This window comes from Microcaecilia unicolor, chromosome 2 (assembly GCF_901765095.1).
Source record: "Microcaecilia unicolor chromosome 2, aMicUni1.1, whole genome shotgun sequence".
Taxonomy (NCBI): domain Eukaryota; kingdom Metazoa; phylum Chordata; class Amphibia; order Gymnophiona; family Siphonopidae; genus Microcaecilia; species Microcaecilia unicolor.
In genome coordinates this window covers 107,776,772-107,802,777 of record NC_044032.1, presented here as the reverse complement: position 1 = coordinate 107,802,777, position 26,006 = coordinate 107,776,772, and the positions used below count along the sequence as shown (strand labels likewise).

General features: G+C 44.1%; 1 protein-coding gene across 1 annotated transcript in view; it reads left to right on the top strand.

Moving 5' to 3' along the window:
- Positions 1–26,006, top strand: part of ADAMTS6 (ADAM metallopeptidase with thrombospondin type 1 motif 6) — a 648,820-nt gene that overhangs the window by 582,012 nt on the left and 40,802 nt on the right. The window contains exon 21 of the mRNA XM_030193183.1: positions 24,130–24,259. Within this exon, the coding sequence (XP_030049043.1) occupies positions 24,130–24,259 (130 nt within the window). The remainder of the gene's footprint in view (positions 1–24,129; positions 24,260–26,006) is intronic.

Below are 26,006 nucleotides of genomic sequence, written 5' to 3'. Positions count from 1 at the left end.
CTCCTGTCCATACTCATCCCTTCTGGGTGAAACAATCTAAGTCTGTGCCTGCAGCACTTGTGCAACAAGCAGATCTTCCTTTTTGGACCAGACCTCCCCTTCTGTCCACTCCTCTCCTCCAAAGGAGTACCTCTCTGGACTACCACCTTTAGCTCTGAACAGCTCTTCACTGTCCCTGCTCTAAGGCTGGGATCCCCTATTTCCCACCTGGAACACTCCTCCTTCTCTCGGTTAATGCTCTCTTTTAGTCAGCCTTAGTTTTTGAACCCATCCAGGGCTTCCCCTCTGTTCCAAGGGTCCCGGTGGGGGTACAAGCAACCAAAGACCTCGTGCACTCCCCATCACTAACATTTATTACCTCCTAACTCCTCCCACACTGTCACTCAAACAACACAGAACATTTTTCTCTGCAACCTACCCAGGAACCCACCCCCTTGGGCTGGATCCTCTACCACCCACAACTCAGAACCTCCCCTCAGAAAACTCTAGAGATCCACATTTTAGCTCTTTGTAATCCCCATTATGATGGGGGATTACATATATTTTGCATAGATGAATAATATATTATTGTGCTTTTATGATTTTATGGTGAGCTTCGAAAGTATTTATAGTTTACATAGGTTGCACTAATTTTATTAATGTAAAATTCACCATTTGTTGGCATCTATATAATTTACCTCGAACTGTAGTTTTTGAAAAATATTGTGTATCTGTAAAATGGATCAAGAAAGCATTTACATACTTCAAGATTAGCTGTTCAGTTTTAGAATAAAGTGTGCACCAGGCAATTAGAATTTGTCCATTATAAGTTACACAGTGTATTAAAAATGGAATTCAGCAGAACATCTGCAAATCTCTAGGGAATAAGTGGTCAGTAAACCACTGGAGGTTTGTTTTCTATTAGGTTTGCAGTGACCGGTCATAAGGACATTTTATGTCTTTTATTGTCAACTATAAATCTGTAGAATTTAAAAGCACTATGTTTCTGTGTAGCTGGTTGTAATTATTCCCTTCAGAGTTTAAATCAACTTGCATAGAATGTTTTTCAGATTATCTTAAAGTACGCCATATATTCAGACAAGGAGGGGAGGGAGAGAGGGAGGGTGGAGAATTTATGGAGAATTTTCAAGGCCCTCAGGCCAAAACAAACGTTTTCACTTATTACTCAAATATATTTTGTAAGATAACGTTTATACTTTAATCATTTTAGACCTGCATTACAATTATTTAATTTGGGAAAGTGTTGTCTTTTTTTCCGTTCATATATTTAAAATCTAAGAATGCAGTAAATTGGAAAGACTGGCTTTAGTTTCAGGAGATGTTGTCATGGAAGGGCACCTTTACAAGAGAGTTCTCAAGTGATTTGAATCCATCTCTAAAATCTTGTAAATCCTTAATCTTCAAAGAAGGGGGAGGGGGAATACCAGTCCTAATGAGCTGAACCTTTAAGCCTTTTTATAGGAGGTGGAGATCTTTGTTTTCATGAACAAAAGGGGCTAAAATATACAGCTGCAGAGACAAACATGAAGAAGGGGGACCTATGTGGTCTCAAAAGCTCATTATCTTCGGATTATTCTTACTCTGATTCAATAAAAGGTTTTATAACCTGCAACTAGTTCAGTTTTCTTCAGTACCTATATGGCTGCTAGAACTGTATGTTGTTCCAAAGAACAATGATGACTTTCATCCTATTGGTATCTCTCTAATTTGTGAGATTTGTTCTCAGTCAGTTTTAGGCTATTTCTTTGTGACCACTGTGTGCAAATCTACAGCTTCTCAATTATACTCATTATGGATATCCTGAAAAACAGATTGGTTAGGTGTGCCTCTCAGACAGGGTTGAGAAACACTGAGTTAGATCACAAAACCATGACAAATCCTGGGCTACGTACTTGAATTCCCAGTCTACAGAATGACCTTGATCAACCAGCTTTAGTGTTCTGTACTCCTATTTAACCAACCGTAATTATATACTATAACTATGAGGCCTTTTGCTAAGCTGCAATAAAAAAGGGGCTTACCATGTCCTATAAAAGGGGCTTACCATGTCCTATTGCGGGACTTTCCTGTGCGTTAAGCCCAGTGGCGTAGCAAGGGCGGGGCAGTGGGGGCGGTCTGCCACGGGTGCATGCTGCTGGAGGGTGCAGAGAGCAGCCGCGCACCTGTCGGCTCCGCTGGTTCCCTGCTCCCTCTGCCCTGGAACAGGTTACTTCCTCTCTGCACCCTCCAGCAGCCAAGAATGCACCTGGGGGGGGGGGGCTTGAAGCGCCGGGGAGGGGAGTGTCATTGCACCGGTGGGGTGTCGTGCTGCACCCTGGAGGGACAGACACCGCTGCAGCCAGGGGGGTGCGCAGCGGCGATCCACCCCGGGTGGCAGCCGACCTAGGAGCGCCACTGGTTAAGCCCATTTGATCCATGGCAGTAAAACAGGGCATTTTCTATTTTTAGTTTTACAGGTCCTGTGGTAATTTGAAAAAATAATTTGGGAGCACTTAGGGGTCCTTTTACAATGGCACGCTATCATTTATAGTGTGCGTTAAAAATAAGTATGTGATAACTGGTGAGCAGCTATATGTCCTGATCTCCCCAGGTACTTTCTAGGAAGTAAACAATAGAAATAAAACATGGAAAAGAAAATAAGATTTTATATATATATATATATATATATATATATATTGTAAACAAGGCTCCTATTGGCTAAGTCCGTGAAGCCTCCTTACCACCAGCACAGAGCTCTCTGTTTTCCTCTTTATGTGTTTCTTCTTCTTTCTTGGGCCTGTTTTTGGGATTTGCAACCCAACCCCCTTTTCTTCAACAGCTCCTCGGCTGTTTTAAACACAGTCCAATTACAGCCAGGGTTCTCTCAGCACAGTTCAATAGAGCTAGGCTGTTTCAAACACAGTCCAAGTACAGCCAGGCTTCTCTCAGCACAGCTCCATAAAGTCAGGCTGTTTCTAACACAGTCCAGTTACAGCCAGGCTACTCTCAGCACATTTCAATGGAACTAAGCTGTTTCAAACACAGTCCAAGTACAGCCAGGCTTCTCTCAGCACAGCTCAATAAAGTCAGGCTGTTTCTAACACAGTCCAGTTACAGCCAGGCTACTCTCAGCACAGTTCAATGGAGCTAGGCTGTTTCAAACACAGTCCAAGTACAGCCAGGCTTCTCTCAGCACAGCTCAATAAAGTCAGGCTGTTTTAAACACAGTCCAATTACAGCCAGGCTTCTCTCAGCACAGTTCAATGGAGCTAGGCTGTTTCAAACACAGTCCAAGTACAGCCAGGCTTCTCTCAGCACAGCTCAATAAAGTCAGGCTGTTTTAAACACAGTCCAATTACAGCCAGGCTTCTCTCAGCACAGTTCAATGGAGCTAGGCTGTTTCAAACATAGTCCAAGTACAGCCAGGCTTCTCTCAGCACAGCTCAATAAAGTCAGGCTGTTTCTAACACAGTCCCATTTACAGCCAGGCTTCTCTCAGCACAGTTCAATAGAGCTAGGCTTTGCGCGGGCTCAAAGCCTTGGGTCCCACCCTCTGGGTCAGTCTCTATTCTCCTGACCTCCTCCCGCATTGACCCAGGCCTTCCCTCCTATACCTCCAGTGCTGGCTGAGCCATAGCCAAGAGCTCCATGGGTTCGTCTAAGACCAGCTCAGCCTCCTCTTGCTCCATCGCCTCTGGTTCATTCTCCCTCTCTCCTTCAGGAGCCCAGTCCATTTTCTCCTCCCCCCACCCCTTTTCCAGCTGATTACACTTTTCTTCATTAACTCTGCTAGGCTGCTTTTCCTTCTCCTGCCACCGGTTCCACCACCTCCTCCACCAGGTGGGAGAATCAGCTTTTCCTTTTCCCTGGCGGTCCTCTTCTGGAGCTCCTTGGTTCTGCACCCTACTTCTCCTCCCCCGGAGCTCTCCTGTGGCCTTCTGGGAGTTGTAGTTTCCCATTTTTATGTCCCTTTTGGGCAAAACCTGAGCATCCCTAGGGTCTTCCCTCCTACCCTCCGGCTCTCTTTTCTCCGGTGGGTAGCTGGGGTCCCTCTTCCTTTCGGCATATTCCTTACAATATATATATATATATATATATATATATATATATATATATATATATATATATATATAAGTGAAACATCAAAGCATTTCAGTGACAGTCTAACAGGATGAGGGGGGTCAGGTGAGAGACAGGAAAACCTGGGTGGATGAAGGACAGGGAGATACGCTGCGTATGTCTAGTAGCACTATAGAAATGATAAGTAGTAGTAGTCACTGAAATGCTTTGATGTTTCACTTATATATACTCAACCAAGCAAACAAACAAAGTAAACACTGGGCCTTCAGGATTGAGAAAAATGTAGTCCTTTATTTATGATGAAGACCCGACACGGGCCGTGTTTCGGCGTACAAACGCCTGCATCAGGGGTCTAAAAGCTCCTATAGATCAGCTTATGGACTAGTGAACAAGGATGTAAAATAAACAATCAGGGTAAACTTCCTTTCCGTTCTAGCTTTTACGTCTGTCTCCCTTATTTCCGATCTGATGAAGAAGGGCTACCTTTCAAAGCTAATCAAAAAATGTATTAAGTTATGTCCAATAAAAAAGGTATCATCTTATTTTCTTTTCCATGTTTTATTTTTATTGATTACCTTTAAAAGTGGACTAGCACGGCTACCACATCTCTCTACTTAGGAAGTAAATAAATGCTTAGTTAGTGTTATAATTGATCCATATTTCAGTTACCTGTTATTTTTTGCTGATTGCACATTTTTTTTGTTCATTGTTCAATATATTTTTAAGACAATAAAAAATTGTTTATTGCCTCTGCCTGTCTGGACTGATAAAGAATCCTGGTGGTTTGTGTGTTGGGTCTGTGAGTGCTTTCTGGGAACTGTGGGACCACTGGGAGTGTGCCTCCAGTAACCTAAAAAATTGGGGATAATTTGAGAGCAGGAGACTTGCCCAGAGGCGGTGGTGACCCAGTCGGTGGGAAGTGGGTGCTAGTGTAGAGCATGAATGGCAGGTGCAGGCAGACCTGAGCTGTGCTGAGGATAGACCCTCTAAGTGGCCGTAGGATAACTCCAGGCGGGTGGCTAGGCATTTCACGACAGAGCCAATGGAACAGAAAACTGTTGTAACCGGAAGCCATTGCAAGTATTGAATAAAGTGAGCCAAGGAGTCTGGTCTGCAAACCCCTAAAGCTAAGTAACTCACTGGAACTCAGACTTTCTGTTAGCATTCAGGCATGAGTCAAGGTCTAGGATTCAAGTTACAGAGAGTGAGATTAGGGATTGGGATCACCCACCCGCAGCTGGAGTTGAAAAGACAGTTTTCCCAGGAAACAGAGGACTCAGTAGCAATCGGAAATGGGAATGTATAATTTTGGGCACATTATTTAATTAATAAATCAGTTATTAAGCATTTAGAAATAGAATTGTGGCATGTTGAACTCTGTCAGCCTGTGAAGAGGCTGGAGAGAGGTGGGTACCTGTCACAAGATGTAGTTAACTTTTTTCAGAGCATCAGCAGGCTATTGCACCTGCCCATGTCTTGACTCCCTAGAAAGGACCATCCACAGGCCAAAGTAATTCTCCCTTCCCCAGCCCCAGAAAGAGCACACCTGTCTCCAGGATGAGCACATACCCTGAGTAGAGAGTCCCCCAAAGGTTTCAAAGAGCTTCTGACTGTAGAGTGCATCAGGTCAGTTAGCACTATTTGACACCTTGGTTTGAGCAGGGCAGGGGCAAGTAGAACTTGCCCCTTTAACCATTAGCAATTAGATAGGTGGCTGAGGGTTTCAAGAAGCCTGGGAGCTTGGGAGCCTCTCTAAACTCTCAGGCAAGAAAGGATGGAGGACAGTGGGGCTGGGAACCTCTTGATAGTTCTGTTATTGATCTCCAGTTGGAAGTTGCTGCCTACTGTAGGGGTGTGGAAAATATTCTTCCTTAGGGGGAGTTACTTCATGCCACAAAAGGCTTTTTCTAAGAGGGGGGGGGGGGTCTGGCCTCAATAAAGCTGACTTAATTTAGGATTCGTTAAAGGCTTAACATCCTGTAATAAATGCTGAAATAAATGACCTGCAGTAGCATACATTTTTAGTGTGGTTTAGTAAATGGTCTCCTTTTTCTTTATTCTCACTGCTGTACAAAGGAAAAAAATAAAAGGAGAGAAAGCAATCATCCCAGGACATAATCTAATTTTCAGGCTTCTCCTGAGGTGATAAATTTGAGTAAGTAGCATCCTAGAAATCTGAGATGTGTTTTTATGTCATTAATTTTCGGATGTTTTTACTGAAGTAAAAAATCCATAGTTCTTATGGAAAGCCTTATAGAGTAATGTATCTGACTGTATAATCTAAGAAGGTTTAAGCTAAAGAATCACATAGGGATATCACACAACTAAATTGCCTGTGGTTACTTAAAGCTTCTAACAACTAGTAGAAAGACTTTAGGCAAATCCTTTTTAAATTAGCTGGAAGCCCCTCGGGTCCTTGCAGACCATAAAAATGTTTTTTTCTGTTGATCCCTGTGACCAGCCTGAGGGCCTTCTGGGGCTGGCAATCCTGGTGGGCTTGATGGCTTCCCCTCCTCCTCTCAGCTTCCTGAAACTAATGTAGAGTATAGGTAAGGAGTCTTTCCCAGACTCAGTTAGGGGTAGTGTAATAGCCATGAAGTGGAAGTGTAAAAAGAAAACTGACAGTGCTTTAATGGCTGTTGTGACAGAAACAAAGAGAAAACATTTGACACTTACTCCCTAATTCTATAAACTTGTGTGCACAATTTTACATTTCATCAAAAATCCAACCCAGTGCTAGTGTAACTCACAAAATATTTTATGTTGACGCAACAGACATTTTACACATTAACCTCAACGGCAACGTTTTTTACAGGAGCCACTCAGCTCTTGGCTCACCTGCCTCCTCATCGGTCAATTTATGTACTACTTCAACAATCCATTTATTAATAGTTTTACCCACAATGTTAGAAACTTTTTTCATTTTTCAATTATCCTAAATATAGGTTAGAAAATGTTACTTAGCTCAAAGCTGTTTACTGGACCATCCACCACAATTTTTACATTTAGCACTTATAGAATAGTATCAATTGCACATGTAACTTAATTGAATAATTAGCTGATGACTGGCATTAACACCCAATTATAGGCTATAATTGGTGCTAATTGGTAATAAATAGCTGTTAGCATGTGAGTGCCTGTAGTCGATTCTACATATTGGGTTGAATTCTACATATGGCGCCTGAAAAATCTGCGCAGATTAAATTTCCACCTAAGCATATTCTATAAGTCGCACCTAGACTTGGGCGCATTATATAGAATATGCTTAGTTGATATCCCAGCACCTAGAACTATGCACATCCATTTACACCAAGGAACACATGGCGTAAATACCAGCATGTAGATTTGGGCGCAGGGGGCCATATTCTATAGCAGTACATGTCAATTTTGAAACACCTAAATGCCCATTTCTCCGCCCATAACCATGCCCCCTTTTGGCTCCGCGCATTAGAATTTAGGCACTGTGCGTTACAGAATATGCTTAGCGAGTTGTGTGCGTAAATTCTAATTATTGTCAATTAGTGCTCATTATTGCTTGGCAAGTGCTGTTAAAAACACTGACTATACACCCACTCTGCACCTGGACTAGCTTGCTACACATACTGTAACATAGATCAGTTCCTTATCTATTGCTCAACTACACAAAGAACTTGCCTTGATTTTAGCTAACCATCAAATTATCCCAACAGACTCTGTACTACACATCTTGTTCCCATCATATATATCTACTCTTGTCCCTCAGCTATATGGTAAGCTGTATTGTAGAAAATCTTTAGCATCATATCTATGTTAGTTGAATGTTCTAATGTTTGCTTATTAGGTGTATCATTAGTATTATGCTAACATTGTATTATATCTCTGGTATTTGAATTCCACTGCTGTTAAATATGCATATTTTTATACTGTTTCACGGTAGTTCTATTATTAGATTTCAGTTTACTGTTTTCAAGTTTACCTCATTTATTGTAATGTTTATTCTTGGTTATTTTACTATTGTTATGCTGTTAACAAAATTGTAAGTTTTATGTTAAACTGTACCTGTACACCGCCTTGGGTGAATCTCTTCATAAAGGGCCCCTTTTACCAAGCTGTGGCAAAAGGGTCCAGCGCTGGCATTGGCACGTGTTTTACACGCGTGCTGAGGCCCCCTTTTACCACAGCTAGTATAAGGGAAGTCTCACTTTCCTACAGGAAATGGCCAGGCAGCAAGTAAAGCACTTGCCTCGCAGCCATTTCAGGGGGGAGCCCTTACTGCCACCCATTGAGGTGGCAGTAAGGGCTCCCAACTTAACCCAGGCTCGTGGCACTGCCTGATTGCCGCAGGGTACAGTTCGGTGCTACAAAAATACATTTTTGTACCATCGGAAATGATGATGCGCTAGGGGTGGGAAGTACCACGGGCTGCTGCGGTAGCCCAGCGTTACCTCCTGTATAGCAAGCAATAAGCCCACATTGGTAAAAAAGAGTCAGGGGAGGTCATCCCCTATTCCCTCCGGGGGTCATCTGGTCAGTTTGGGCACCTTTTTGTGGCTTGGTCCTAAGAAAAAAAGGTCCAGGTAAAGTCGTCCAAGTGTTTGTCAGGGACGCCATTTTTTTTCCATTATCAGTCGAGGATGCCCATGTGTTAGGCATGCCCAAGTTCCGCCTTCGCTACGCCTCCGACACGCCCCTGGGAACTTTGGTCATCCCCACGACGGAAAGCAGTTTGGGACGCCCAAAATCAGCTTTCGATTATGCCAATTTGGGCGACCCTGTGAGAAGGACACCCATCTTCCTATTTGTGTCGAAAGATGGGCGTCCTTCTCTTTCGAAAATAAGCCTGTTTGTGCACCAAAAATATTATGCAGATGTTTCAGGATTTGCACCATTTGAAGAATGTGAAATGGCAGAGAATTTCAGACAAGTGTAAGGAGGAAAACCATTATGCCTGTAGCAGAACTTAAAAGAAAAAAAAATGTTCATCTTTCTTTTTTAAGCATTTTTCACATGAGGCCTTTTGTCAAGGGTTAGCACATCCATCTATCTGTTCAAACAGATGCATTCTAAGTAAATTTGCCTGAAGTTATAATAACATAGTAAATGACAGCAGATTGAGACCAGCATGGTCTATCCAGTCTGCCCTGTAAAGTGGCTATAGGGTTGCTATTAAACATTCTGTAGCCCAGGGCAAAAATTTGGGAAGGAGTGCCCAAAGCCCACCTGTAGTTTATGTCTTCTGTAGCTTCAGGTAAGCTTGGAGGCCCCCTGTAGCATAGGGGCACAAGGCAGTTTCCCTCTTATGCCAACTCTGGGTAGCTAGAGTTTTACCTGTCTCTCTGTGCAGGTTACATCCCTCTATAACTTTGTTTAGGGTTGTACCTGCTACTCCATACAGGCCACACATCTCTGCCTTTATGTCTTTGCTTAGAGTTGTTCCTGCCACTCAATGCAGATTACAGCCCCCTATGCCTTTTCTGAAGTAAGAACTGGGGCAGCAGAACACGTTTTTATTTTGGGTGACCAAGTTCCGCTCCCAACCTGACCTCCAGCTCCACCTTTAACCCCACCCCTGAGCTCCTCAATCTTCAACTTTCCCTGCAATATGCCCTTGCTTCTCCCACGCCCACCTCAAATATCTGTTCTCTTCCTTCTCCCACCAGAGCATCAGCATCAGTCCCCAGCTCCATCTTTCTATTGCCAGCCCACATCTCCCACATGTTCACTTGTCAGCCCTTAGCTCCCTTCTTCCAGGACTGGCATTAGATCCCTTTTCCAGTCTCTATCTACAATCCCTATCTTATCTCCGAGGCCGCTTCTTCCAGCATCAGCCCCTTAAGCCATCTTCTCCCAGCAGCAGACCCCTTCTGCCACTCCTAGCATCTGCCAACGTAAGCCCCTCCTTGCTATCCTCAGCCTCACATCTGCCTCAGACCCTTTGTCCAACCTCAGCCTCTACATCAAACTAATTTCCAAGCTCCAGCCCTCTTCTCCCACCTTCCTCTTGTCACTCTCCCCTGTTCATCAGATCTAACGCTAAGCCCTAGTCACCATCTCTCACCCGACCCCCTTGTCACTCCCCAGGTCCTGGATCAAACCCACCTCAGTGCCCTAGCTCCCTTGTCCCACCTTCACTCTTGTCGGCCCCAGCTCTCCCTTTTCCCTTTCCAGCACCACATCTTTAAGCCCCCTGCAAAGTGACAGTGACAGGTGATTGTGTTTTTGCTGCCACCATTCTGCTATTCTTAGCTGGCTCTAGTCACTGGCACCACATCCTTGTTAGAATTAGGAAGCAACTGCATGCCATTTTGACACCTGGAGCTATATGGGATTTATTTATTTAGATTTTGCTCACACCTTTTTCAGTAGTAGCTCAAGGTGAGTTACATTCAGGTACAATGGATATTTCTCTGTCCCAGGAGAGCTCACAATCTAAGTTTGTACCTGAGGCAATGGAGGGTTAAGTGATTTGCCCAAGATCACAAGGAGCAGCAGTGGGATTTGAACCCGTCACCTCTGGATTGCAAGACCAGTGCTTTAACCACTAGGGCCACTCCTCCACTCCATGAAAGCAGAAGTGCACTGTTCCTGCCCTGCCTAACTAGACTACCAGGGAACCCTCGGGTAAGACCCTAGAGGGTCAGAATCTATTCAGCAATGGGGGATCAGAAAGGCGGGTAGGCTCTGCTAGGGAAGTTGGAAGAGGAATGCATGTGTTCAGGGGGACTGGAAGGGTGGGTTCTTGTGTTTGGGGGGAAAGGAAGGGGGTGAATCGCCACCACTACCATGCCTTCATTTTGTTTTGATGCTGGGGGCAGCAGCAACACTACATGACTGCCAATAGTCCAGTTGCCCTTAATGCCACCTCTTTAGGTGGCGTTAAGTGTAGCTGCACTATTGACAGTCTGACAGCTAGAACATCGCATTGACCCTTGCTATACAGGATCCTCTGCTCTGCCTCTGTCGTGCTGACTACCTACCTACCTTTATCTACGTTAAGCAACTAGTGCAAGTTTTTTTGTTTTTTTTTACTGTGCTGGCTGGTTTTAATGCACAGCAGCCTTTAGTGCTGGTCCATCCTAATGTTTACTGCACAATAAAACCTTCATTAGCTGCCTTTCACAGCTTAGTAAAAGGGCCCCTTTGTATTCAGTTTAGTGAAGTAGTGTGATTGTCTTGTTAGTCGGCTTGCTTGAGCCCAAGTGGATGGGCACGGGAACCCCCCTACCCGCTTGGCATCTCCCTCCCCAGGTGATTGGCATCTCTTAACTTCACTCCCCCAACCCCCCCCCCCCCCCCCCAGTACCTTTTAAATCATTCAGTGCTGGGCTGGCAGTGAGCAGAAACTTATACCAGCTTCTCATGCCAACCCTGAGCCTTCTCTCTGATGCAACTTCCTGATCCTGCAAACAGGAAGTTGTGTCACAGGGAAGGCTCAGGGCCAGGGCAAGCAGTTGGTATGAGTCAATTCTACTACTGCTGGCCCAGCACTGAAGGATTTAAAAGGTACTGGGAGGTTGAGGGAGGAAGTAAGAGAGGCCAGATTGCCGTGAGTCTTCAGCTGGCGGGGCTTGGAGATCCCCACCAGCCATAAAACAGCTGTGCCTCTGCTGGGTGGGCCTAAGCTCAAAATGGGTGGGCCTTTGCCCACCCATGCCCACCTGTGGCTACACCACTGATGGAAATGAAGGTCAATAAATACAAAAATATATGATATTATCTTTTATTGGACTAATTTAATACATATTTTGACTCCCGAAAGCTAGTCCAGAAATTATTTTTTTCTATTTTATTTATTATAATTTTGTCCACCACCACCCCATTGTATTAAATTAGACTAATAAAAGGAATCATCTTATACTAAGAAGTAACAAACTATGGCTACTTGTGATTTTAGTCAGGCAATTGAATAGGAAGTCATCAACAGGTCTTCAGGGAGAAGCATAAAATGAAATGATTTATTGCACTTTATTTCAAAATTTAATGATTTGGATTTTCACTCATATATAGCACTTGATTTACTGTGGTACTCATGTTGAGATGAGATGTCATGTTCTGGGGTGGTTTGGATTGTAAGTTGATATTAGGAGGATTGTGGACTGACTTTTGGTGGATTCTGAAGGAGGATCGTGGACTGTTTATTGGTAGATTCTGGAGGAGGAGCATAGACTATCCTTTGTTTGGGATTTTTGGCCAAGGAATTGTGTACTTACCTTGGTTTTGGATTATTGTATTGGTTGTGGACTATTATAAAGAGGATCATGGATACTTGGCCCGCACCTTTGGGTGGGCACAAAATGACATGGGTACTGATCCCATACCTTCAGGTGGGTGGCAAAGTGACATGGATGTTTGGCCCACACCCTTGAGTGGGTGGAGTGATAGTTATGTTATATGCCACCTTGTGAAAGGCAGAATATAAATAAATAAACAACAATAAACAATAAATAACAATTAGCTTTCCTAACTTATCTGGGTAGTGGTGCTGAATATCAGCAGTGCCTAGATAACTTCTGGCTCCACATTAGCTTTATCCCTGGCCCACACTGCCACTAGCCAGATAATGCTTAAATGGTCAGACATGATTTTCAGTGGCATTATCCGGATAATGCTGCTGAAAAGCAGTGACTGGACCTATTGAGTGCTAGATTTCTGAGTAGCAAGAGCTGCCACCTGGATAACTAGCTTTGAATATTGGGTCCAGTAAGTTTATACTTGGGAGGTTTTTTTGATGTTACTGTAAGCAGAGGATAAAAATACCTCTATCTGAAAAATCATAGCCATCATGATTATGCTGATGCTGCTTCCTAACACAGCAACATTTCTTTTCCAATGTAAGTTCGGGTACCTACACCAGTGAGAACAATACCACTGACACCTCACTAGACAGAGAGCAGGATGGGGGTGGAGGAAGAACCATGAGAATGTACTCTGAAGGTAAGGTGGGAGAGATAAGAGAAGAACCAGGAGAGGACAGAGCCCTGGAACCCAAATGAGGACAGTGTGGCAAGAAGTAAATTGTGATTGACAGTGTCAAAAGCGGCGGATAGGTCGAGGAGGATGAGGATGGAGTAGTGACCTTTGGATTTGGCAAGGAACAGGTCATTGCAGACTTTAGAAAGTGCCGTTTCTGTCGAGTGTAAGGGGCGAAAGCCGGATTGAAGCGGATTTCTGTTGGAGTTCCTCAGGGATCTGTCCTTGGACCCCTTCTCTTTTCAATCTACACCTCTTCCCTGGTCTCCCTGATCTCATCCCATGGTTTCCAATATCATCTTTATGCTGATGACACCCAGCTTTATCTCTCCACACCAGACATCACTGCGGAAGCCCAGGCCAAAGTATCGGCCTGCTTATCCGACATTGCTGCCTGGATGTCCAACCGCCACCTGAAACTGAACATGGCCAAGACCAAGCTTATTATTTTCCCACCCAAGTATCTTGGAGACGAAGGGTAGGAGGGAAATGGGGCAGTAGTTGGAGGGACAGGTAGGGTCAAGTGATGGTTTTTTGAGGAGTGATGTGACTACAGCATGCTTGAAGGTGTCAGGGACAGTTGCAGTGGAGAGAGAGAGGTTGAGGATATGACAGATGGGGGGGGTGACAGTAGGAGAGATAGTGTTAAGTAAGTTGGTGGGGATGGGGTCAGAGGAACAGGTGGTGCATTTCGAGGAGGAAAGAAGATGGGCCTCGGAGTATATGGTGATGGAAGGAGAGATAGTGTTAAGTAAGTTGGTGGGGATGGGGTCAGAGGAACAGGTGGTGCATTTCGAGGAGGAAAGAAGATGGGCCTCGGAGTATGTGGTGATGGAAAGTGAACAACTTGTGAGAATAAGTGTTACCGGGCTGCACAGAGCTTTTATTTGCATAAATATTAGACAAGATTGCAGGTGTGTTTGTTCATCTCAATCACAACACTGCCTACTGGAATTTCTCAGATCCTGCCCACTTTTTAGATATACACCTCCAGATTCTTGTTACGCTTGTGGCCGTGACCTCTCCCAGACTTACCTTATTCTGGTGGTCAGCTTCTGTGCTGGCTTCTGTTTCTTCTTTCTGTGTTGCTAGAGCTGGCTCTGTGTCTATGGGCTGGCTGCTCCTAGCATGAGTCTAATTGCTTTACTATACTGCAGCTGTGTGTGTTACCTGAGCTAGCTGCCTCTGTGTGCTGCTTGCTTCCAGCGTGGCTCTAATTGCTCTGCTATACTGCAGCTGTGAGGGTTAAGCCTGAGTTAGCTCTAGCTCTGTTTCAGTATGCTGCCTGCCTGTGTCTGGTAGTGGTGACATCATCAGGCAGGGCCTTGATAAGGAAGTGGTGTTCTTCCCTTCAGGGCCTTTGCAACGTTTGCTTAGTTGTTTGCTTTAGGTCCAGGTTAGTGGTAGTGCAGTGTGCACTTTTGATCTGTGTTAGCTTCCCTGCTTTCCCCTTGTGGCTCCCCTGCTTTCCCTTTTGGTGCTTTGGAAGCACTTATGTGATTGGTGCTTTAGTAGCACTTCTGTGTTTGGTGCTTTAGAAGCAGTTCTGGGTTTGGTGCTTTAGAAGCACTTCTGTGTTTGGGGCTTTGGAAGCTCTGTTGTGTTTAGTGCTTTGGAAGTGCTGCTGTCTTCTGTGTTTAGCTTCCCTGTTTTTTCCCTTGTGGCTCCCCTGCTTTTCCTAGTGGTGCTATTGGTAGCACTTCTGTTAGTATAGGGCTTAGGAAGTCCTTTTGTTGGTTTATTGTTAGGAACACTTTTGTTGGTTTCTGTTTGGAGTTCTTCTGTTGGTTAGGGCTTGGGAGCCCTTATGTCAGTTTAGGATTTAGGAGTACTGCTGTTTCTAGCTTGTTCTAGTCCTGGTCCCTGTGTCATCCAGTTTCCGGTAAGTCCTGCCGGCCACTCGAACCCAGGGGCTCAACCCTTGGGGGGCAGTGGCTAAGTGCAGGTGAAGCTGTACGGACCAGTCCAGTGTGCTCCAGTCCAGGGTGTTCCGGTCCGGTGTGTTCCAGTCCGGTGTGTTCCAGTCCAGTGTTCCAGTCCTGTATCCTCCAGTCCAGGGGATTCCAGTCCAGTGTTCCAGTTCAGTGTTCCAGTCCAGTGTTCCAGTCCTGTGTCCTCCAGTCCGGGGGATTGCAGTCCGTGTGTTCCGGCTCACTGGACAGTGCCTGCAGTCCCTGCCGGTGCCGGTGTGCTTGCCCAGCGTTGGTTGGTGGGTTTTGCCTGCTGCTGTCGCTCCTCGTCAGCAGCCCAAGGGCTCACGTTTGCTCCAGAGCCCGGCCCCAAGGGCTCTGAACCTGAGAACCTGACAATTCTATATAGCACAGCTTAAATTGTGCATGCAAATCTGGTCATATTCTAGGTTTGCGTTCACAAGTAAGTTAACAAACCAATCAGTGCTGATAATTGCCACTTAACATGCAATTATTTACACTAATTTACATATAACTTACATGCTTCACGTAAATTCTAAGTCACATAGTTGAAAAGAGGGCATGGTATGTTTTGTTTGGGAAGATGTTTGGATAATGTTAAATGAGATATTGCTGAAACATTTATGTTAATATGTAAATCTAAAATAAAAATATAAATTGTAAAAAAAAAAGAAAAGGGGGCATGGGCATGGAATAGGTGGATCGTGGACACATTTAAAATCTATGCATGTTGTCATAGAATACATCTAGTCTGTTCCTAATTTAGGCGTCAGCATTTGCACCAAGTTTTACTTGGTGTAATTGCCTGTGACAAAATTTAGTCATGCAGATGTGTGCTCGGCATATTCTATAATCTGCGTGGAAATTTAGACATACTTTATAGAATATGGCAAGGCGGCTTTTTTAATGTTGATTTTTCAGGTGCCATATATAGAATCTAGTCCATAATTTAGGACATATGACAGTCAATATTATCCATTCAAACCAGGGAATATTTTAAAGGAGAAATCAAGTGGCCAACAATCCTGCCGAATGCAGAAGTGCTGATGAATATTGGCCTCTTTTTGATCTTGTATTCTGTTTAAGTGTGTTAATTTTGAGGTTGTTAAAGGGGTGGTCTTTCTTTGAGAAATTTGCAAACCCATAGAATGCAGTTTCTTCACTGACCTGATGAAAGGCAGCAAATACTATGGGGCTCATTTTAAAAGCACTAGGACTTAGAAAGTTCCTTAGGTTACTATCAGGCTCATTTTCGAAAGAGAAGGACGTCCATCTTTCGACATAAATAGGAACATGGGCATCCATCTCCTAGAGACGTCAAAATCGGTATAATCGAAACCCGATTTTGGACATCTCCAACTGAAGTCCGTCGCAAGGACGTCCAAATTTCAAGGGGCGTGTTGGAGGCATAGTGAAGGCGGGACTTGGGCGTGCCTAACACTTGGATGTCTTTGACTCAGAATCGAAAAAAGCAAGGATGTTCATGACGTACACTTAGACGTTTTCACACGGATGTGTTTTTTTTACGAATAAGGCACAAAAAGGTGCCCAAAATGACCAGATGACCTACCGTTACTCCCCCAGTGGTCACTAACCCCCTCCCACCCTACAAAAACATCTTTAAAAATATTTCATGCCAGCCTCTATGCCAGCCTGAGATGTCATACTCAGGTCCATGACAGCACATGCAGGTCCCTGGAGCAGTTTTAGTGGGTACTGCAGTGCACTTCAGATAGGCAGACCCAGGCCCATACTCCCCCTACCTGTTACATTTGTGGAGGAAACAGCAAGCCCTCCAAAACCCACCAGAAACCCACTATACCCACATATAGGTGCCCCCCTTCACCTGTAAAGGCTATGATAGTGGTGTACAGTTGTGGGTAGCGGGTTTTGGGGGGGGGGGGGTTGGGGGCTCAGCACACAAGGTAAGGGAGCCATGTACCTGGGAGCATTTTATGAAGTCCACTGCAGTGCCACCTAGGGTTCCCGGTTGGTGTCCTGGCATGTTAGGAGGACCAGTGCACTAGAAATGCTGGCTCCTCCCACGTCCAAATGGCTTGCATTTGGACGTTTTTAACATGGACGTCTTTGCGTTCAAAAATTGCCGACAGTCAAAGATGTCAGTGTCTAGGGACAGCCATGTCTAAGGACGTCCAAATTCAAGGACGTCCTTGGTATTTTCGAAATGAAAGATGGACGTCCGTCTTTTTTTGAAAATACGGTTTTCCCCACCCCTGGATTTGGACGTTTTACAAAGACATCCAAATCTAAACATAGATGTTTCTTTGAAAATGCCCCTCCACGTAACTTTGTAAGTCTAAGAGCTTTGAAAATTTTGCTCAGAAGCTGCTCATAGATGTAACAAATTAGTAACAGTGTGTTTGTTCATCTTACTTCTACATATTCAAGTGCAATAACATGGCAACCACAATACTTTCCTCAGGTGACATTATTGGCTTAGTGGTTAAAGCACTGGTCTTGACATCCAGAGGTATCCAGTTCAAATCTCTACTGTTACTCCTTGTGATCTTGGGCAAGTCACATAACCCTCCATTGCCTCAGATGCAAACTTAGATTGTGAGCCCTCCAGGGACAGGGAAATATCCAGTGTACCTGAATGTAATTCACCTTGAGCTACTACTGAAAAGGTGAGAGCAAAATCTAAAATAAATAAAAATTATGACACCTTTTATAGAGTGTCTCATTGGCAATGAATCACTGAGGCCAGGGGGCTTGGCAGTAGGGCAGTAGGGCAGGGTTAAATGCTTTACAGTGCAGAGGCTGGGGTGAAGCCTAGACATGAACCATTAGCCTACCATGGATTAGGCCCCCAGGTGGCCTTTGCCATTTGACCCCTTTAAATACAGTCCAACTGTGTGAAAGGGAGCTCCAGGGTCAGGAAGATAAAGATAACTACAACTTAATGAAGTCTAGCCATCTTTTTGTGATAGCCTCTTTTACATGTCCATTCATCATTCGTTATTTAAAAATATGTATAATTTGTTCCATCCACGGTTCTGTGAAGGACGAGTCACATATATTGATATGCAAAACAAAAATTACAAACCAATGAAAATCTGTATGTAAAAAATGTTTAATAAAGGCCCGATATTTTAAAGGACTTGCACCTGCTACCTAGATAAGTCCTGCCGATCAGGGCAATACATGGATTTTCATTGGCATCATCTAAATAATGCCACTGAAAATCACTATAGATCACCCCTACACTGGGATGGCCCAAAGGCCGAGCTGGGATTTATCTGGAGACCAGAGATATTCAGTACCGGACTCCAGATAACTAACCAGATAATTTAGGACAACAAACAGGTTAGTTATCCTGAGACTAGCATGGAATATTGCTGTTATCCGGATAAGAATGGCATTCACCAGTATATCTAAAAATCATCACCAATATCCAGATATCAGCCAGCGCTGACTATGTGGGTATAAGTTCAAACACCATAGCCAGCGTTTAAATGAAACATTGACTGTGGAGTCTGAATACAGACCCCATGGCTTTTAGAGACTTTCTAAAAACTCCCATATTAGCTTCTCTGCAGCTCTTTAATAATAGATTTAAATAAATCTTCACACATAGCTGTCTACACATATTTGCTTACAGCACCCTTGTGGCTTCAGCTTTTTTTCACAGAGAGGATACTACAAGAAAAATGCAAAATGCCACTGGTGTTTTTAAAAATATTTTTAGCTAGTTTCTCCACTTCAAAAATTCATAAAATGGGACCAGTACCATATGTTAGTAACTGTAGCTGTTAGTGTCATATCAATTATCAGTGAAAGCATTCAAAATGCAAGATGTACATTTAACCCCGATTCTATAAAAGTCGCCAAAAATTGTGTGTGCAGATTTGGGCGCATGCCCAATTTGTGCGTGCAGTGTAATTGAATAATGAGCTAATTAACACCAATAATTGACTTTTTAACCAGCAAGTATTGGCACTAATTAGATTTAATTGGTATTTACATGCGTAAATTTAGGTGTGGAATCTGTGCAATCTAAAAATGGGGGTGCAGAAATGGGAGGGCCATGGGAAGAATGGGGCCATTGCTAAAATTAACGTGTGTTGTAGAATAAAGGGGATATGCGTCTAATTTAGGCGCGTACATTTGCATCATGTTTCAGTTGGTGTAGATGGCTGTGCCTAAAGTTAAGCGTGGCTTGTAGAATTGTGCTTTTTTTGGTACCATATATAGAATCTAACACTTAGGAGCCAATGCAGTAAAGTGTGCTAGCCTTTGTGTATTGGTTAGTTCAACTTTTGCACACCGTTTTGTGCATCCTATGTAGAAACAAGTTTTTGCATGGGCTAACTGCATAAAGCCTGAGGGGCCCTTTTAATAAGCCGTGTAAGCGTCTCTGCGCTCCCAACGTGCGCCAAAATGGAGTTACCACTCAGCTACTGCATGGCTCTTGGGGTAATTTCATTTTTGGCGCATATCCAATATGCGTGTTCGAAAAATAATTTTTATTTTTGGACGCGCATATCGGACACGCGCCAAGTGGCATTTGATGCATGTAGGTCATTACTGCCTGGTTTTCATGTGAGACTTTACCGCTAGGTCAATGGCTGGCGGTAAGGTCTCAAACCCAAGATGGATGCGCAGCAATTTTCATTTTGCCGCACATCCATTTTCGTCAAAAATGTTTTACAGGTGCACTGAAAAATGATTCTGCGCGCACCCAAAACACTCATCTACACTACCGCAGGCCATTTTTCAGCATGCCTTTGTAAAAGGGCCCATTAGTTAGGCATTAGCACGCAATTCATGTAAGTCTCATGGAAATGAAGATTTTAGGTTTTTGAACATACATGTGATATACCACCTTCCTATAGTACAGCCAAAGCCATTTACATATTATATACAAGTACTTTCTTCGTCCCTAGTAGACTCACAATCTGCTTTTGTACCTTGGGCAATGGAGGGTTAAGTGACTTGTTCAGGGTCATAAGGAGTCACAGTGGGAATCAAACCCAGTTCACCTGGTTCTCAGCACACTGCATTCCTTCTCTGATCTTTTCAACACAGATTCAGAGATGTTCTCAAAAGATCAGACAGCCTAGTGCAGGGTTTTTTTTTAATGCTGGGATTTGAACACAGAGTCTGAGGAGGTGTAAAAGGATTAGCTTATTCTTTTGCAATCAGTGCTAATGAGGATTTTATGCCTGCTTCATCGCTTTACCACAAGCATATGGGACCCAAAACTTTTTCTGGCTTTGTTGAAGAAGAGGAGCTGAGAGGGGAGGTGTGCTGGAACAAGGAAATGCTGGGTTGTTGTGTATGGGCACCTGGAGTTGCATGCACACACATGATGGAATGCCACTCTATGCAAAAATTGTATGTGTTAACTAGCATTCCAGCACCCATGCAAACACATACCTGCAACCCTGGGTGCTAATGCAGTTTTCTTGTGCACTAAATGTGGCTGCTGCTAGTGCAGACACATCTGCACATGCATCTGGCACACTCTCCCATGTTGGCGAATGATTTTTTATACACAGTCTAGTACCATTCAAAATGTGTGTATTAGGAAACCCTGCACGGAGGTTTAGCAAGGGCCCTAATGTCTGGCTTTCTGTCACCCCCTTGGAGTGTAGTACTACTGCATTGAGCAGATATAAGTTACAATCTAATGGTCTCAGATTCATTTCTGTGGGGACTTACTACAAGTGGTACATTTTCTCTCTCACCCCACTTGCTCCAGTGGTTTCATCTGGGGAACAAAAAAACCCTGCTGGTCCTTCAGTGGCCTGTTCTGCTGACACTGCCACTGGGCAAACAGCGTTAGGCATGCACCAAAAAGTTGATTTTTAAAAACCACAAAAACCTTCCATCAGGAACAGCTCCAGAATTACATATTAAGCACTAATGCTGGCAGTGTATCACAGTGATTGCAGGTCAGAGCTCTTTACCTAGATGCCTCCCAGCTTGTTTCTCTTATTCATTTCTCACTGTGTGGCCATGGCTGTGACACATAAAGGGGCATAATCGAACGGGGACGACCATCTCTAAGGGCGTCCATCTCTAAGGACGTTCCGGCGAAGGGGCGGGGAAACCCGTATTATCGAAACAAGATGGACGTCCATCTTTCGTTTCGATAATACGGTCGGGGACGACCAAATCTCAACATTTAGGTCAACCTTAGAGATGGTCGTCCCCGGTTTTCGGCGATAATGGAAACCGAGGACGCCCATCTCAGAAATGACCAAATCGAAGCCATTTGTCGTGGGAGGAGCCAGCATTCGTAGTGCACTGGGCCTCCTCACATGCCAGGACACCAACCGGACACCCTAGGGGGCACTGCAGTGGACTTCACAAATTGCTCCCAGGTGCATAGCCCCCTTGCCTTCGGTGCTGAGCCCCCCAACCCCCCCAAAAAAACCTACTCCTCAAAACTGTATACCACTACCATAGCCCTTAGGGATGAAGGGGGGCACCTACATGTGGGTACAGTGGGTTTCAGGTGGGTTTTGGAGGGTTCACATTTACCACCACAAGTGTAACAGGTGGGAGGGGGATGGGCCTTGGTCCGCCTGCCTGAAGTGCACTGCACCCACTAAAAAGTGCTCCAGGGACCTGCATACTGCTGTGATGGAGCTGGGTAAGACATTTGAGGCTGGCATAGAGGCTGGCAAAAAATGTTTTTAAATTTTTTTGAGGGTGGGAGGGGGTTGGTGACCACTGGGGGATAAGGGGAGGTCATCCCTGATTCCCTCCGGTGGTCATCTGGTCAGTTCGGGCACCTTTTCGAGGCTTGGTCGTGAAAAAAAGGGGACCAAGTAAAGTCGACCAAATGCTTGTGAGGGACGCCCTTCTTTTTTCCATTATCGGCCGAGGACACCCATCTCTTAACCACGCCCCCGTACCGCCTTCGGTACACTGCCGACATGCCCCCATGAACTTTGGTCATCCCCGCGACGGAAAGCAGATAAGGATGCAAAAAATCAGCTTTCCATTATGCCGATTTGGCGACCTCGGGAGAAGGACGCCAATCTCCCGATTTGTGTCAGAAAATGGGCGTCCTTCCCTTTCAAAAATAAGCTAGATAATGTCACAGAGTCTCTATAACCATAGGCGCCCCATATAAGAGGCTTGAGCTAGGTGGGACGCAGGAAGTGGCCGCTCACCTTCCCGCTCCTTCAGCACCAGTGCACCGTGTTCGCCACGATGTTCTCCAGCTCCATGATCGGCGCGCGCACTCACTCCCGAGCAACCGAACTGTCTGTCCCCAGGCGAGACATACATCGCCTAGCCCGCCTCCCCCTCCTACCCAGCCAATGAGCGCACGGACACACCCTGCCCCACTACCCCGCGCAGCCAATCAGCACGCGGACTCCCCCAAGGACAGTACGAGGCTACCTAGCCCAAGGAGGTTTAATAGACTGCAGACGAAGTGAGCCTATCTGCTCCACTGTAGGAACTGAAGCCAGTAGCCAGAGCTTTAGTTCACCCAAAACAATAGCAAAAGATTATTTAGGGGCTGTCTATGCCGTGGTCCATCTGTAAAAGGTCAGAACCTGTTCCAGTTGGATTGGCAGTGCCTTAAAAGGTGGAGGACAATATATATATATATATATATATATATATATATATATATAACTCTATTATATAGCACAGTGTAGAAAAATGAGCACAAAATACAGCCTTTATTAGTGCTCTTTCCCACCAGCAACAATAATTTTTGAAGCTGCTTTAATAATACTCAGTTTTGATTTCATGATATTTATATCTACATATGGGAAGCTTAAAAATGAGCGGATGGGTGAGAGCAGGCGGAACGGAAGAGACAGGACCCGGGGGGGGGGGGGAGCGAGGGAAGCGAAAGCTACGGACAGACAATGGCTGGCTGGATGGGGGGGTAGGGGAGAGGAGAGTCGCTGGTGGGCAGGGAGGGCAGGGGGAGAGGAGGGCAGCTGGACATGGGTGGATGAAGGGGAGAGCAGGGTTGCTGGACATGGGTGGATGGAGGGGAGGGGAGGGCTGCTGGACATGGGTGGATGGAGGGGAGGATTGCTGGGTGGATGGAGGGGAGGGCAGGGGAGAGAAGGGTTGCTGGACATGGGTGGGTGGATGGAGAGGAGTGTTGCTGGACATGGATGGAGGAGAGGGAAGGGAGAGAGAAGAAATGCTGGACATGGAGGGAGGGGGAAGGAGCAGTGAGGAAGGAGATGAGATGAGGTAAAAGAAAGAGAGTAGAAAAACTGCACATGGATGAAGAAAATAGACAGAAGCTGGATCCACTAGACAGTCAAGTCTGCGGAGGACCCAGCTTTTACTTACGGATCCAGGACAAGAAATGAAGAAGAAAGGCAGAAAGTAAAGAAATAAATGGAAAGGAAGCCCTGGAAACGGAGTTAAGAGGACAGATAGCAGAATCGGATACTGGGCCAGCATGATCAGAAAAACAAAGTCACCAGACAACAAGGGTTGAAAAGATCATTTTATTTTCATTATAGTGTTTGGAATATGTCCACTTTGAGAATCAGGTGCTCAACATTAAAAATTTATATTTATTTACTTATTTATGGCATTTTATCCCACATTAAACATGAATTAGGGTGTTTTGTGGCTCTACATGAGAATTGTGATATTATGATCCCTTGTTTCATATTGTTGATGGTCTGCATTTTCCGTATGGGTGGTATATTGGTGTATTAGGTTCTGCCCAGTGTAATATTTATGGTACAGTAAGGTTCTGAGTGTGGTTTTGCACAAAGTTGTGCATAGTGTTTTGCAGTTGAGCGATTGTGGTTAGTGTATGCTTTGAGCAACCACTTTATTCTTTGACATATGATACATATCTAATATCTAAATTTAATAAAAGGTATTAATTGTGACTTTTATTTTTATTTATTTATTTTTTCTGTGTTATCAGACAATTATGGATTTAAGCTCCACCCATGGCCCCACCCCTAACCCCGCCCCCTTTAGCCTCCCCAAACAGTTGGGCCACCGACTGCCTATGTCTATAACCACAAAAAAGATATATTTTAAAATCTTATGTGGCATTATACACGTGTCACCTATGATCTTATGGAAAGACAACAAAGCATTAATCTGTTTATAATGTGATTCTTTTTTTGTATGATGAAGATCGTATATGTAGGATCAGAGTGCCAACAGAACAGAATGCACTGTTAATTAATAGCAATATAACATTTTTTTCCAGGTATACAGAAGCAAGAAGTGGTATGTAAAAGGCTGGATGACAATTCCATTGTGCAGAACAATTACTGTGACCCTGACAGTAAGCCACCAGAAAACCAAAGAGTCTGTAACACTGAGCCTTGCCCACCGGAGTAAGTACCTGTTCAAGAACTGTTTTGGGGTTTTTTCCCAGAATTGCCAAGGTGGGAGATTGTAAAAGTCTCAGGATATTTTTAGGATGGCAGTGTCTTGATTTAGGGGAATTTATGGAAGGAGAATCCACTCTGATTAAACCAGTTCTAGCTGTTAGTAAATGTGATGTTTTTCATGTGCTGTTACTATAATAGAAGTTAGAGCCTTATAAATTCAGGGCATATATGTAGATGCCTATGGGATAGATTGCTTGGGAGTACATTTCTGGAATCTGTATTAGTAGACGTAGTACAATTACTAGATCCATGATGTTATTTGGAAGAAAAGAAGCATTAAGATGTGTTATTTTACTGTTAACCCCAATTAATACTAACTAGGTTTCATTATATCAAATGGGACCTGTTCTAAAATAGCATGCATTTATGATAAAGTAACAAGTCTTAATGGTAGCCCTTGTTGAAAACTAGACCTCTAATATTGTTATAGTTTTAGGGGCTGATTATTAATGTCTAGAACACACTAGTAATGTTTGCATGCACTCACCATTAGTAAAGAAATAAAGTGACTTTTGTACAAAACAAGTGCAAAGTGATGCATGTGGGAAAAAGGAACCCAAACCATAGTTACATGATACAAGCTTCCACTTTAGGAGTCACCGCCCAGGAAAAGGATCTTGGTATCATCATTGATGTTACCTTGAAACCCTCTGCTCAATGTGAGGCAGAGGCTAAGAAGGCAAATAGAATGTTAGGGATTAGTAGGAAAGGAATGGAAAATAAAATTAAGAATGTTATAATGCCTTTATATCACTCCATAGTGCAACCACACCTCGAATACTGTGTGCAGTTCTGGTCACCGCATCTCAAAAAGGTATAGTGGAATTAGAAAAGGTACAGAGAAGGGCGACAAAAATGATAAGGAGGATGGGACGACTTCCCTATGAGGAAAGGCTAAAGCAGCTAGAGCTCTTCAGCTTGGAGAAGAGACAGCTGAGGGGAGATATGACAGAGGTTTATAAAATATTGAGTGGAATGGAACGGGTAGGTGTGAATCACTTGTTTACTCTTTCCAAAAATACGAGGACTAGGGAACACGCAATGAAGCTACTAAGTAGTAACTTTAAAATGAATTGGAGAAAATATTTCTACACTCAACAAGAAATTAAACGCTAGATTCATTGCCAGAGAATGTGGTAAAAGCTGTTAGCTTAGCAGGGTTTTAAAAAGGTTTGGATAATTTCCTAAAAGAAAAGTCCATAACCCATTATTAAGATGGACTTGGAAAACTCCACTACATATGCTAGGATAAAAGCAGCATAAAGTCTTTTTTGCTCTTCTGGGATCTTGCCAGATACTTGTTGGAAACAGGATACTGGGCTTGATGGACCTTCAGTCTGTCCCAGTATTTATATGCTTATGTTCTTAAGCCACACAGACAGTTAATAGCACATAGGGGTTTTGTATATCCCAAGAAACCATCTCTGTTGTAGTTTTAAGTGCTGATTGCTAAAAGCCAGGTAGTTGTATGGATTTCAGGGAGAGCCACTCTGGAATGCACAGGGCTGAGAGCACAGAGAAGATGAGGTGAAGCCAAGGGCTAGGGCTGGGATGATTGAAGCAGAAAGGACAAGGGGCAGATTGTGACCAGGATCAAAACAGAGGCAGTAAAGAGAGGAGTGCATGTGCAACAGATAAGAGAGGAAGAGAAGAGAGGACATGGAGGAATAAGAGAAGAGAAACAAATGAA